This window comes from Penaeus monodon, chromosome 6 (genome assembly GCF_015228065.2).
Source record: "Penaeus monodon isolate SGIC_2016 chromosome 6, NSTDA_Pmon_1, whole genome shotgun sequence".
Taxonomy (NCBI): domain Eukaryota; kingdom Metazoa; phylum Arthropoda; class Malacostraca; order Decapoda; family Penaeidae; genus Penaeus; species Penaeus monodon.
The window spans coordinates 10,799,955-10,812,454 of NC_051391.1; the positions used below are offsets into that span (position 1 = coordinate 10,799,955).

The 12,500-nt window shown below is 42.7% G+C and overlaps 1 protein-coding gene across 1 annotated transcript in view; it reads left to right on the top strand.

The window, feature by feature from the left end:
* Nucleotides 1-12,500, top strand: part of LOC119573857 (lactosylceramide 4-alpha-galactosyltransferase-like) — a 17,953-nt gene that overhangs the window by 3,022 nt on the left and 2,431 nt on the right. Inside the window, exons 2-5 of the mRNA XM_037920962.1 lie at nucleotides 7,447-7,562; nucleotides 7,928-8,102; nucleotides 8,630-8,725; nucleotides 10,300-10,496. Of these exons, the coding sequence (XP_037776890.1) occupies nucleotides 7,447-7,562; nucleotides 7,928-8,102; nucleotides 8,630-8,725; nucleotides 10,300-10,496 (584 nt within the window). The remainder of the gene's footprint in view (nucleotides 1-7,446; nucleotides 7,563-7,927; nucleotides 8,103-8,629; nucleotides 8,726-10,299; nucleotides 10,497-12,500) is intronic.

The following is a 12,500-nucleotide window of genomic DNA, read 5'->3' on the forward strand; positions in this document are numbered from 1 at the left end:
ATGGCTGGTTGCTGGAGGTGAAGCTGGGGATCAACAGGGGAGCCGGTTGGTTTCCCGGTCGGCTAAGGGCTGGGCCTTCATATATTAGGCCCGGCCTGTGTCAGTTATTTATGGCTATCTCATTTTGTTTTCTGACACTCTATGCTTACCATGGTGGCGGGATTGCCAGTAGGCGCTACTTCCGCCATGGTGTAAGCATGCGGCATAATCTCATTACCAACCTGGTGGCTGTTATGCTCAGTCCTTGTCTCAGAAATTGTGTATATTCACAAATCTATAAGAAGTGTACCAACGTGGCATTCAGCTCACCACAGTGCATGCAACACCTGTCTTCATGGTCAATTGTCTTCATGCACAATGGTAACCTTGTCTGATTCTGTGAAGAATGACTTCGGTACCTCTATTGATTGCTTCAGAGAGTGCCAGTGGATCATAGCCTGTGGCATCTCAGTACCTTGGCTGAGTGAGACAGCCAGGAGATGTTTGCAAACAGCTCATGGTCTTGTTCTAGGCATCTGATTTTTTTTTGTCTCATGTTTGTGTTCCTAGAAGCTTGGATGACCTTTGAAAAGAACTGAGCTGCCATTAGATCAATTCGTGAGTCCAGCGGTAGAAGGTTTGCCTCCATGAGGAAGTTGAAGGCCTTTGTCCACCTTTGGGCACTGAGAATGATCCTAGCAGCTTCATTTTGAGCTGTCTCCAATTTTTCTCTTAATTTTGGCTTTGTAGCAATCAGGGACACAGAAGCATAGTCCACAATGGGACGGATGGCATTTACACAGAATAATCTTGGTACTTTATGTCTGGCTCCTATGTGTCTCCCAGACATTATTCTCATGACAGTCGGTCAATTAAGTTCAGGACCTCCTTTTTAGAGAAGGTCCAGTCAATAATTACCCAAAAGTATTGGAGAACCTGGACCCATTCTACGTCCATTCCTTGGATTCTCAGACTTGTGCCTTGAACATTTAGTCTCAGAGCCATGGCTTTGGATTTGGTTGCAGAGATCTTTAGTCCTGCCCTACAGCGCTCCTCAGATACAAGGTTCAGACAGCGCTGCGCTTTACTTAGGCAGTGTGCTCCAGTGGAGATGATTGCAAGGTCGTCTGCATAGGAGATGATCTTGCACTTTACTGGGAGCTGTATGTTGAGGATGCAGGACATTAGGGAGTTGAAAAGAGCTGGACTGAGGACCCCACCCTAAGGTGTTCCATTTTCTAGTGGCATGTGCTGTGATTGGTGACCTTGGAATCTGACTTTGGCTGTTCTGTTCCTGAAATAGTCACCTATCCAAGTCATGAGCTTTCCTCTGATTCCCTTCTGGATCAGGCCCTCCTAAATAGCAAGATGACTTGCTAATTCAAAAGCCTTCTCCAGGTCTAGGAATAATACCACAGAAGTGACAGTGCTGATGGTGCTGAGACGGTTTAGTAACATTCTCTCGGTCGTCTTGCCCAGACAGCTGAGGAGAGAGATGAGGCAGTACTTCCCTGGTTCCTTTGGTTTTGAGATGGGAACTATGATGGCCCTCAAGAATTTTTTTTTTGTAGATTTGTCTTAGTTCCCTCAGAGAGAATATAACATCTCGGTTATCAGGTTTGGCTGCCCTCCCTCTGATATGAGCAAGTCTGCCTGGTTGCTACTTGTTCTCGCAGAGAACTCCTGCACCAGTCTGTTTGCTTCTGCTTGAGGGTCGTGGTGTGTTCATCTCAGGGCTGAGCGGCTAGTAGCTCGCCTGAGCTGTTGCCACAGCTCCGTAAGGGTGGTTCGGTGGTCAAAGGACTCCAGCCACTTTTCCTGCTTGACTTTTAAGGCGGTTTCCTTGGCATCAATGACTGCTTCCCTTAGGATGGTTAGGTTGTCAGGGGTTTTTTGGCTTCGGAATTGTTTTCTACACATGTTCACACTGTGGTTAACTTGCTTAATCTTGCTTGATTTATGGCACTGATAAGTCAAGCACGTCCACGTTTTCACTCTGTGGGGGTTCATTGCTTCTAAGACATTGAGCCATGGCATTCTGAAAGGCTTGACAGTTGTCCTTGTCTGTTTTCCATCTTGGACTTGGTTGTGGCATTTGGGCTGGGCCAGCATCCATGAGGGTAGTAACAGTACCATAATGGTCACTTGTAACAGTCTCATCAACACACCATCTAATTCTCTCCACCAGAGCCGCAGTGGCCAGGGTAAGGTCTAGGACCCCTCCTCTGTCATGTGTTGGCTCTTGATTATTCAGAAGAGCGATCTCAGGGAAAGTCTCAAGCACATTGACTATGTGATGGCCTACGCATCCCGTGCCCTTCAGGGAGCCAGGATGGGGTGGTGTGCCTTGAAGTCTCCCCCTATGATCATTCGGTTTTGTGCTGTAGTAGCACAGACCTGGATGATGTCTAAGCTCCTACAGCCTGATTTGCTGTACACATTGTACAGCTTGAGGGGGCCCCCTGCCAGGTGAATCTCAACGGCAAGAGATTCAACATCCTCTCCACAGTGCGGTGCATCGGCTATTGTGGAGCAAGGGATTGTTGCTCTGGCCAGGGTAATCAAGCCTCTTTTGCCAGCTATGCTTAGCAGCATGAAGACATGATAACCTGAGAAGCGAACAGTCCACTCTATTAATGTCTCCTGAAGCATGACAGTGTCAGTGTTCCTTGATCGAGCTATTGCATGGAGGATGGCATTCTTTGTATTGAAGCCATAGATGTTCCATTGTAGTATGCTTAGATTGTGTGTCATGATGTTACTTGATAAGAATTACATCAGAGACGTCTTTATATTCGGCTTCAGAGTCGAAGTCTGACAACTCCATTGTGAAGTCCTCGCTGGTTGAGGGATCTTCATCTGTTGTTAGAAGGTGGAGAGCCTTTGGTAGCTTTGACTTTTGTGAGTTTGGCTTTTCTCACTTCAGGCTTTGTCTGTGAATCTTTTCTCTTTGCTGACTTTACCTGAGTAACGTCAGCTTGCTCTGGTACTGGCTGCACAGATTCAGCCTGTTCTGGCTCTGCCTGTGAGGGTGTGGCCAGGGTTGGGGTAAGGAGAGGAGTCTCGTCCTGGGGTGAGGGTGGGGCTGCTTTGGCTCTGTTCAACTTCCTCCCTTTCAGGATTACAACAGTCTGGGTCATTGCCGTCATGGCGACCGTGACTGCCTTCGCCGCCTCCTCACTGGACCTCCCCAAAGCTGTAGCTACTGCAGTGACTGCAGCAGTCAACAGGGGAGCCATATCTTCCTCATCAAAGAGGCGATTATTATCTCTTGGGGAGGCTTTTGCAGTGTTCTTTGAACCTTTATTCCTGGTTATTTTTTTGCATTTTAGTGATGGTGGGAAACTCCTTTTTATTGGAGATATTCAGTGTAGGCTGTGGAGGGGCTTCCTTCCTCTTAGGAGGTCGGGAAGTCTTTTTTCTTTTGTTCTGTTCCCAGACATGGGTGCCTGGGGGAGCAGGAACAAAGTCTGGTCGCTTTTTAGCAACCTCTTGTCGCCTGAAGGCCGCCTCTTTCCTGGCAAAGCAAGCCATGTTTCAGGTGCGACATCCCTTGGCACAGTTGGGACTTTTGGCTTTTGTGTCCCTTTGGCCTTCCTTTTGAGCCTTAAGACACACCTCAGTGTTGTGTGCCATGCTACAGACACCACATTTAGGCTTGGCCTTACAGCTAGCCTAGTGGTGACCATATCTTCGGCACTTGAAGCGCTGAAGTGGCTCAGGTATATATGTTCTTAGGCTGTAGGAGCCCTAATTACCCAGATCAAGGGTAGTGACTGGGGCTCATTTCAGGGTCACCAGGACTTGCCTGGTTGGGTTCTTCCCTTTTGACATTCGGGAAGCGTCCACGAACTGGGGGTGTGATGTAATCACATCTACATCATATGATAGTGAGAAGCCTAGTAGCACCATCTTGACTCTCCTATCGTCGGGATTGAGTGGCGAGAGGAAAACTTTCCTCCCATCATTAAGCTCCTTGGTTTCCTGTAGGAAATTCAGGGTAGCTTGGTCTTTGGGCGTGATAATCATGCCCTGATCTCTGGCAACCCAGATTGACAACCAGATTTTTCGCTGCATCTCCAATGCTCTTACCAGTTGGTAGGCATTGTCGAACCCTTCAGATTTAGAGGAAACCTTAAACTGTGGGAAATGCCTAGGGGGTCCAGACTCACCCTCAGAGTCTGTCTCCAGCCTGGGTCGTTTCGGGCCCCCCTTTCGGCTTAAATTGTGGACTGTGGTCGAGGGAGCAGCAGCTGTTTCGGTTGGTTCAGCTTGTGCTCCCATCTCAGTCAGGGAGGACGTCTGAGGGTTACTCAGAGCTCTCCCTGATTTACCTGCTGGCCTGGAGAGGCCAGCACAAGAGTCCGTCTGCAGGACAATCTCATGGACAGACATGTTTTTAGCTCATGTCATGTCTATCTTAGCAGCAGGTCTCATAGAGTCAACGTGCACTTTGGATTTTTGCTTGCCACTAGAAGCCAAGTATGGCTTCAGAGTGACTGCCGTAGTCTGGGCCTTGCATGGTTCATCATCATTTGTGTCTCTTTGTTGTGTGGGGTTTGCCATAAAATAAGCAGTTATTTCATCCTCTCACGCCCCCACTCACCACCGAGTCCAACAAGGGGATGCTGTATGTTAAAACTAATGTCTAACAGCCACAGGGATGGTGAGAGAATATACACAGCCAGTGGCCGTTGTACCACCACTCACGGGACCAGTGTGAGTACCAACAGCAACATTGACTGATTGACCCTAGCCTCCCAAAGGAGACCAGCCAATTGATCTGACTGAGGTCAGCCCACCCGCTTTGCTGGAATAAAGGGCCCAAAGAGGCATGTTGCTAGCCGCAGGGTGTACTCATTTATGGCATCGCTAAACCTCCAGGACTCCCATCTCCACAGCACACAAGGATGCCATGCACGCCAAACACGGGTAGATGTGAACCCCTGGGGAGAGACCAGAGGGGATGCCCTTCCACCTACAAGATAGGCATCATTGTTTGGAACCCTTTCTTCCTCCCCTAAAGTGAAACAGCCACCCAAAGGCTGTTTCACCTCACAGAGGGAGCTCTAGTCCTGCACCTTGAAGAGGAAGTTCCAGTTGCAGGACCACGAGTGGATCTCGGTTCATACATTGGTTAAAAGAAAAGATCCGTTACTGGGGGGGGGGGGGAAGAAGGCGGGAGAGGGGAAGGATGAAGGAGGTGATCGAAAAAATGATTTAGTAAGAGAAAAAGTGTCGGGGCTTAACTCAACGTGCGGGGTAAAAGGGGCGGGGGCATAGTTGACAGGGAAGCAGAAAGGAGGATAAAGGCTGGCAAAGGTCGGCCTCGCTCCATCTGTATTTACCCCAACCCTGGTATGATTTTGCGCATTTGACGTGAGTGAACTGGCAAGCCAGCGCGTCGTCATGCCCGGGCCGAGGGTCGCACTCGGCTAACGAGGGAGGTTGAGAGCGGAGGATATCGGTTCCGGATTCTGTGGCGTAAGTACATGTGCACTGAGTAAGTGCGCAGGGATTGAGGGGAGCCTAATGTCCAATGAGCGCGGACATGGCTGGGGACCTGGTATGACCCAACCTGGGAAACTACGCTGAACTTCAGGTTGCAGGGTCGTGCTGCTACAGGTATTCCCCCTCCAGAGAGTGAGCTAACCGAACAATCGAAATACCATGACATGTCACTCCGGGGTCACCAGTATAGTAGATGGTTAACACCTACTATTTGGACTGGTGTCTTATCTCTTTGGGGAGTGATTGTTGTGGGTGTGAGTGCCCACAGGTGTGGCTGGGTGCTGAAGGTGAAGTGGAGATCAACGGGGAAGCCGGGAGGCTCTCCAGTCGGCTAAGGAATGGGCAGTCCTTGTTTTGCTGCTGCTGTCGTGTTCCGCTGGAGGATCGGGGATTGCTGATCTCGGTCGTGCTGCTACACTGTATGGGAAGCGAAATAATTTTGATGGTTTTGAATATATTACTTTATTTGTTTATTTTTTAATGTTCTCGGAGCGGTGCTTTTCTCTGAGTTTTGGCTTTTTGTCCATTATGAGCTTACATGCAATTTGGTTCGGTGTGACGGCAGCAGTACGTGGAACACCACTGGTTGCAGAGGTTATTTTCCCATTGTTTCTCATGTCGGTGTTTTCTGTTATTTCTATTAATTTCTCTCGTCTTGTGTCCTTCAGGTGATGGTGGACCTCTTTACGTCAAGCACTGATGTGTTCACCAAAGGGATCTTTTTCAAATGAGTCCGCATTGCTTTTGATTTTTTTTTCCTTTGAATTTCTTTGGTGTGACTAGTATTCTTCATTGGTGACAATGTTACAGGGCCGAGTCTTTATCCTTTTACCACCCTTGAAACTGCATCATAAGGCGTGCTTGTTCCTAGTTGCATAATTGGTAGTTGAGTTGATTTTACTGATTCTTTAAGTGCGGTGACATGGTAATTCATCATATAATTGTATCACAGGATCTTAATACAGTCCATGACGTTTGTCTGTAATGTAATTATGTTATTCCTAAATTTTCTCTCTATATATGTCATTAAAATAATTGTGGATGCCAGTTTCCTACAGGAGCTGTGAAGTATTTTATGCGGATGGAGAAGCCATACTGTGATGAACAACGTGCTTTCATCAAAACTTTAACTATAATTGCGTGAAATAGATATAAACAACAACAAAGTTATGAGACGAGGTTTAGCATCTCAATCCAAGCTTCACTTCACATCATACCTCATTCTCTGTCTCTCTTAGAATTCACTTCGTGTTTTGTCACTTCCCTTAGGTACCTTTCAGCACCTAACTATAGGGTGTATTTAAGTTCACATAAGGAATCAAACTTTTTTTTATAATACATAAAAAGAGATCGAGAACTACTATGCTGTAGGATTCGAAGACTTGGTACTTGAGTTAAGTAAATTAACAAAGTTTTGTTAATATTTTTCTTTTTCTTTCTTTTTTTCTTTAGAGTTACCAGCGAGCATGCATACAGATTTAAATACACCCTTCTTATTTTGCAACAATACTACTCAAAACATGGAAATCAGTCCTGCCAAAAAAAATGCAAATACCTCAGTGACTGTCCCAATTACCCAGTCTGTCCCTTCCACAAATGGTCCTTTTTGTAACCTACCTGTTTGTCTAAGATCTCCACTCTATTTTCTGTTTCTGGATTCACGCCCATACTGTTCCATCTTTGCAGTGTTTGATTTCGCTACTTCTTCCCCAACATCAGTGGTCAAATGAGTATAAAAATAATTGGCTTTCATTTCATCAGTAAAACCAATCTAGTAGTGTAGATCCTCTCTAGCACACTTGACGGAAACAAGTCAGAAGATAACGGTCGCTAAATTGACCGAAAATGCGCTAATGTGTGATGGGTCGTAATGGAAAGACTGCAAGGCTTTCAGTCTGATCTTGTGCAATTACAAGATTACACAGTTTATCTCATATCATGTTCCTTCCTCCACAGTTGTTCTTGGCGGATGGGCAGTCGGTTCTTCGCCAAGCTGTTCGTTCTCTTCGTAGTTTTTAACAGTATTTGGATCATCTACCCGTCTGTGGTTCAGTGGAGGGAAGCCTTGTCGTGTAAGTAAATGAAGCATACTTAGTTTCACATGGAAATTGAAATATATATGTATGTGTGTGTGTGTGTGTGTGTGTGTGTGTGTGTGTGTGTGTGTGTGTGTGTATGCATATTTATGGTATATATATATACATATCTATACACACATACGCACACACGCAGGTGTGTGTGTGTGTGTGTGTGTGTGTGTGTGTGTGTGTGTGTGTGTGTGTGTGTGTGTGTGTGTGCGTGTGTTTGTGTGTGTGTTTACATATATGTATATGTGTGTGTATGTATGTATATATGTTTATGTATGTATAATATATGTATATATATATATATATATATATATATATATATATATATATGTCTCTCATTCCCTTTCAAGATGGCAAGTTCAACAGAACCGACAACGGGTCGCCTCAAAGGCCCCTCTCTGAGCAGCGCGCGGCGGGCGAGGGCGGGGCGAGGGGGATGGAATGGTGGCAGAAACAACTATGCAAATCAGTTTTCATCGAACAACCTGAGGATTCGAAGATGATGGATTTGCTGATGCTTTCCAGGTAATTACTCACGAACCTGATTTAAGTTTTGGAAAATAGCATTGCAGGGAATTAGTTGTTGTTTTTTTCATTGAATTGTGAGCTGAATAAATCACTATTAAAGGTAAAAGGTTTTTATAACTTCAGCAACACCGCGATTCATCTGTAATATATGAGATATAATCTCCAGTGACGTCTGACAATTCAGTACTTTACACTAAGCGCTCAAAAGCCTGAAAGCCTTATTTTTATTGCTATTCTAATTATTATTAATACTATTGTCATTATTATTCCAGTCGTAATTGTAATAGTTATTATCCCTGTCGTCCCAATTATCATTTTTATCCATAGCGTATTTATCATCGTAATTATCTTTATCATAACAATTATCAATATTATCTCTATTGTCACTATTATTATTTCTACAACTATCGCGTTTACTGCCAATGTTATCCCTATCGTTACTTTTATCATAATCATGACTATCGTCACTTTTATTGGCAAGATTATACCCATTTACTGTACCTTTTCGTTGCATGATCCTGCAGAGACATCGCGCCCAATGCAAGCGATTATAACGTGTACCTCGCTGAGACAGGCTGCAACCCACGCCCACTGTACAGAGCGTGGTGTTCCGTCGAGAGGTAAAGTAAGCCATGTTGCGAGAAGAGTCACGTGTGTTCCCATTTATGTGTTTTTTCAGATGAGAAAGTGGAGAGGAATCTATATCATATCCTGGAGGAGCGTTGAATACCAAATGATGTTTATGTTGTTGTTTTTTTGAGCATAAAGTACTTTGGGTATTCATTTCTCTTGGCGTATACCTGACTTCTGACTTCCCTTCTCCCTTCTTTTTTCTTTATTTTTCCTTTTCTGTATGTATATCAGGTTGATCTAGTCTCATGAAGTGGCGTACTACTCTGACCTTATCATAAGGTATTTTACTGACTCAGCTGTGACCTTATTCAAGGGTATTTCACACTCTACTGTAAAGTTTGCATCATTTCTCTTCCAGTTGCACTCTTTTATCCTTTTTTTTTCTTTTCATTTTAATTGGTTATCAATCACAGTCTAGCTGCACTCGCTGTTCTTAAGTATGTCGTTTCTGTTAATAGACCTATTCTCAATCAGACTTTCCTATAGTTGTCTTTCTAGCTAATCTCACAATACGTTCTTCTTTCATTTTCATAATTCATTGATACATTACAACGATTTATTAAATCTGTACAACATCCTTTGTTGTCCTGACCTTTGTTTTTAATTTTTTTTTCTCTCTCTCTCTCTCTTTTTCTCGGCCTTGACGGACCTCACTTCCTAGGTCTTCCTTATATATTTTTAGTCGAGTTCTCTTTTTTCTTTCCTTCACTAAGTTTCCCTTCAGAGGTTTCTTTCCAGTCGACATCCATAGTCCTTTCACGCTACTCTTTTGCACCTTTTATTTTTATTTTCATTTAGGCATCGTTTCCCGGAAACCAATTCAATTTCGTGCTGTTTATTTTTTGGCAGTTTATCGTTGTTGTTGTTTTTTTTCTGCATTATTCCCCTCTTTGGTTTGTAACTTGGAAACTATAGCAGCAGGCCGATATCAAGGCGCTGATCTGTTCTTCTGTGTATTATTGGAGAGTTTGATGCTTTTCAAATGATCTCTTCAGCGCACGATTATTTGAGCGTTTCGCTCTCCGCGCTTCTGATTTCCACAGGCTTTAAAGAAAGGACTAATTGCGGCCATGCGTGTTGAAGTATACTCACTACTATCGGAAACTACTGTCCTTGTCCGTCAGTGCTTGGTATCCAACCTTAGATAGTTATGAGTGACCATATTTCTCTCTCTCTCTCTCTCTTCTCTCTCTCTCTCTCTCTCTCTCTCTCTCTCTCTCTCTCTCTCTCTCTCTCTCTCTCTCTCTCTCCTCTTCCGTCTCTCTTCTTCTATCTCTTCTCTTCCTTGACCCATCTCTCTCTCTCTCTCTCTCTCTCTCTCTCTCTCTCTCTCTCTCTCTCTCTCTCTCTCTCTCTCTCTGTCTTCTATCTTAATACTACCTCATCTATCTTTCTCTTCCTCTTCTCTCTCCTTTCTCTTCACATCCTGCCTTACCTTGAACGCTTAGAAGAAAGATATATTTTCTTGTCACATCTAACAAAATCAGGAGCTCTTGCATATCCAAAGGCAGGGGTCGATCCCAAACCCATCGAACTAACGTTTCCCATTCCGTCCGTGAAGCTTCGCACTCCAGAACCCGACGGCGAAAGTGTGGTATCTGATCACCTCCCCGCAAGTAGACGACACCGACGCTCTCGTCACGAACCTCAGAAAGCGTTATGGCAACCTGAACGTCGTGGGGGCCGATCTCGACAAGATGTTCACCGGAACGCCCGTCGAGAAAATATTCAAGTCGGGCAAGTGGGCGCGCAACACGCGTGAGTAACCGCTTTTTCGCTATGGGGAAGTTTCTTTCAAGCCCGTTTCGTAGACGAGATAATTTTTACACCTGTAGAGCCAAAGAACACATAATACCAAGTGTCGCTAGCCGGATATCAAAGTTAAATCCACACACAGATGTCTTAATTAATTAAACTTAATCTGAAAAGTTGTGTTTTATTTATATGATGTAATTATAATACATGAAAACCGTACAGCTAAGAAATCAATGTTATTACAAGGAAAATATAAAATCATATATCCCACCACTTTGATACACGCGGTAGTCGCGCAACCAAACCTATTTGCAGATTAAGAAATCCTAGACCTTATATGCACCGCCAAATATAGGCAATAATTTCCAGTTTCGTGAGCGGAGCATCGGCGCTGTCGGGCGTACGAAAACCCATCGAATCTATTCGTCGTACCGCTTGAACAAAACCAGCCGTCTCACACATATATATAAAATAAAATTATTTTAATGACAATGGAGATCTGAAAGGGCTTACAGTCGATGCCACATCACATGCTATAATTATGGTTTGCAACATGACTGTCCTAAAACTAACTATTTTACTGCATTTTCATAAGTTACTTAATTGATATCCACATTACTGCTATGCTATATCATTGATGTTAAGGTAATTATTCATATAATGATGATGATCACTGTAATATGAATAATAATAATGGTAAATGATATTGCAATAATAATAATAATAATAGTAATAAAGGATAATAATAATGACAATGATAATAGCAATAGCAATGACAATGCTAATAATTATTATAATACTAATAGTACATTCATTAATAACGACGATATGCCTGTTATATTTCGGTAGTAGATATCGATAGGAATCTCTTGATACCAAAAGTGATGGCTTTGAGGATGCGAACTGGTTCTAGAAAAAAAAATCATACTTATACTTATTATTTCTATTACTATGGTTATGATAATAATAGTAGTAATATTATTAATAATATTCATCGATATTAATATCATCATTATTATTATATACCATTAATATCATTTATGTAGAAGACAAAAGAAATCGTACTGTTTTCGTGTGTATGTATGTGTATGTGTTTGTGTGTATGTATATATATATATATATATATATATATATATATATATATATATATATATATATATATACATACATATACTCTGGTTGCAACTTCACTTCGACAGCCTTTTAATAAACTCATATGTAGTATGGAAGAAAAACCCACAATATAAAAACTAGATTTATTGAAAATGAGAATGCGGCTATATTATTTCGAAATCCACCTGGATTCCATCCTCAGGTCTGACCTGAGGATGGAATCCAGGTGGATTTCGAAACTGTAGTCTCATTTTCAATAAATCTAGTTTTTGTGTTGTGGGTTTTTCTTCCATAGTATCAGTACGGAATAGAGTGTTTTACCACTCATCATATGTAGTATATATATTATTCTCGTAAATTCGTATTTCTCATAACAGAATATTCATGTAGGCTCTTGCGAATTTTAAGATAAATGTAAGTCACGTCAAGCGCAGGTGTTTGGATAATAGTATGGGTTGTTTATGTTTTCTCGTTTTGAAATGGAGTGAATAGTGTGTATAATCTCTGTTATGACCCCTTCATAACCATGGTTGGCTGAAAATGGAAATCTTGAAAGGTATTAAATGGGAAATATAGAACTTTGTGGAAATTAAGAGCTTCAGGCTTTCAACTTTGATCACACATTACAAAGAAGCTTCATCGTATCTTTCTGGCTTGGAAGTAACAGTATTACAAAACAGTTGAGTATCGAGGTCTCTGAGGCCACAAAAAAGAAACATGTCACGGTTGTAATTCTATAATTTCTTCAGAATAACATTTACTCTCTTCTTTGTTTGGTTTAAGTGCATTACATTTACATAATTTAGATAAAATATTCACGTATCAGCTTGAATCTATTTTATTGCCCACGCAATAAAAATATATATATATTAATCGGCTCGTGTCACCTAACAT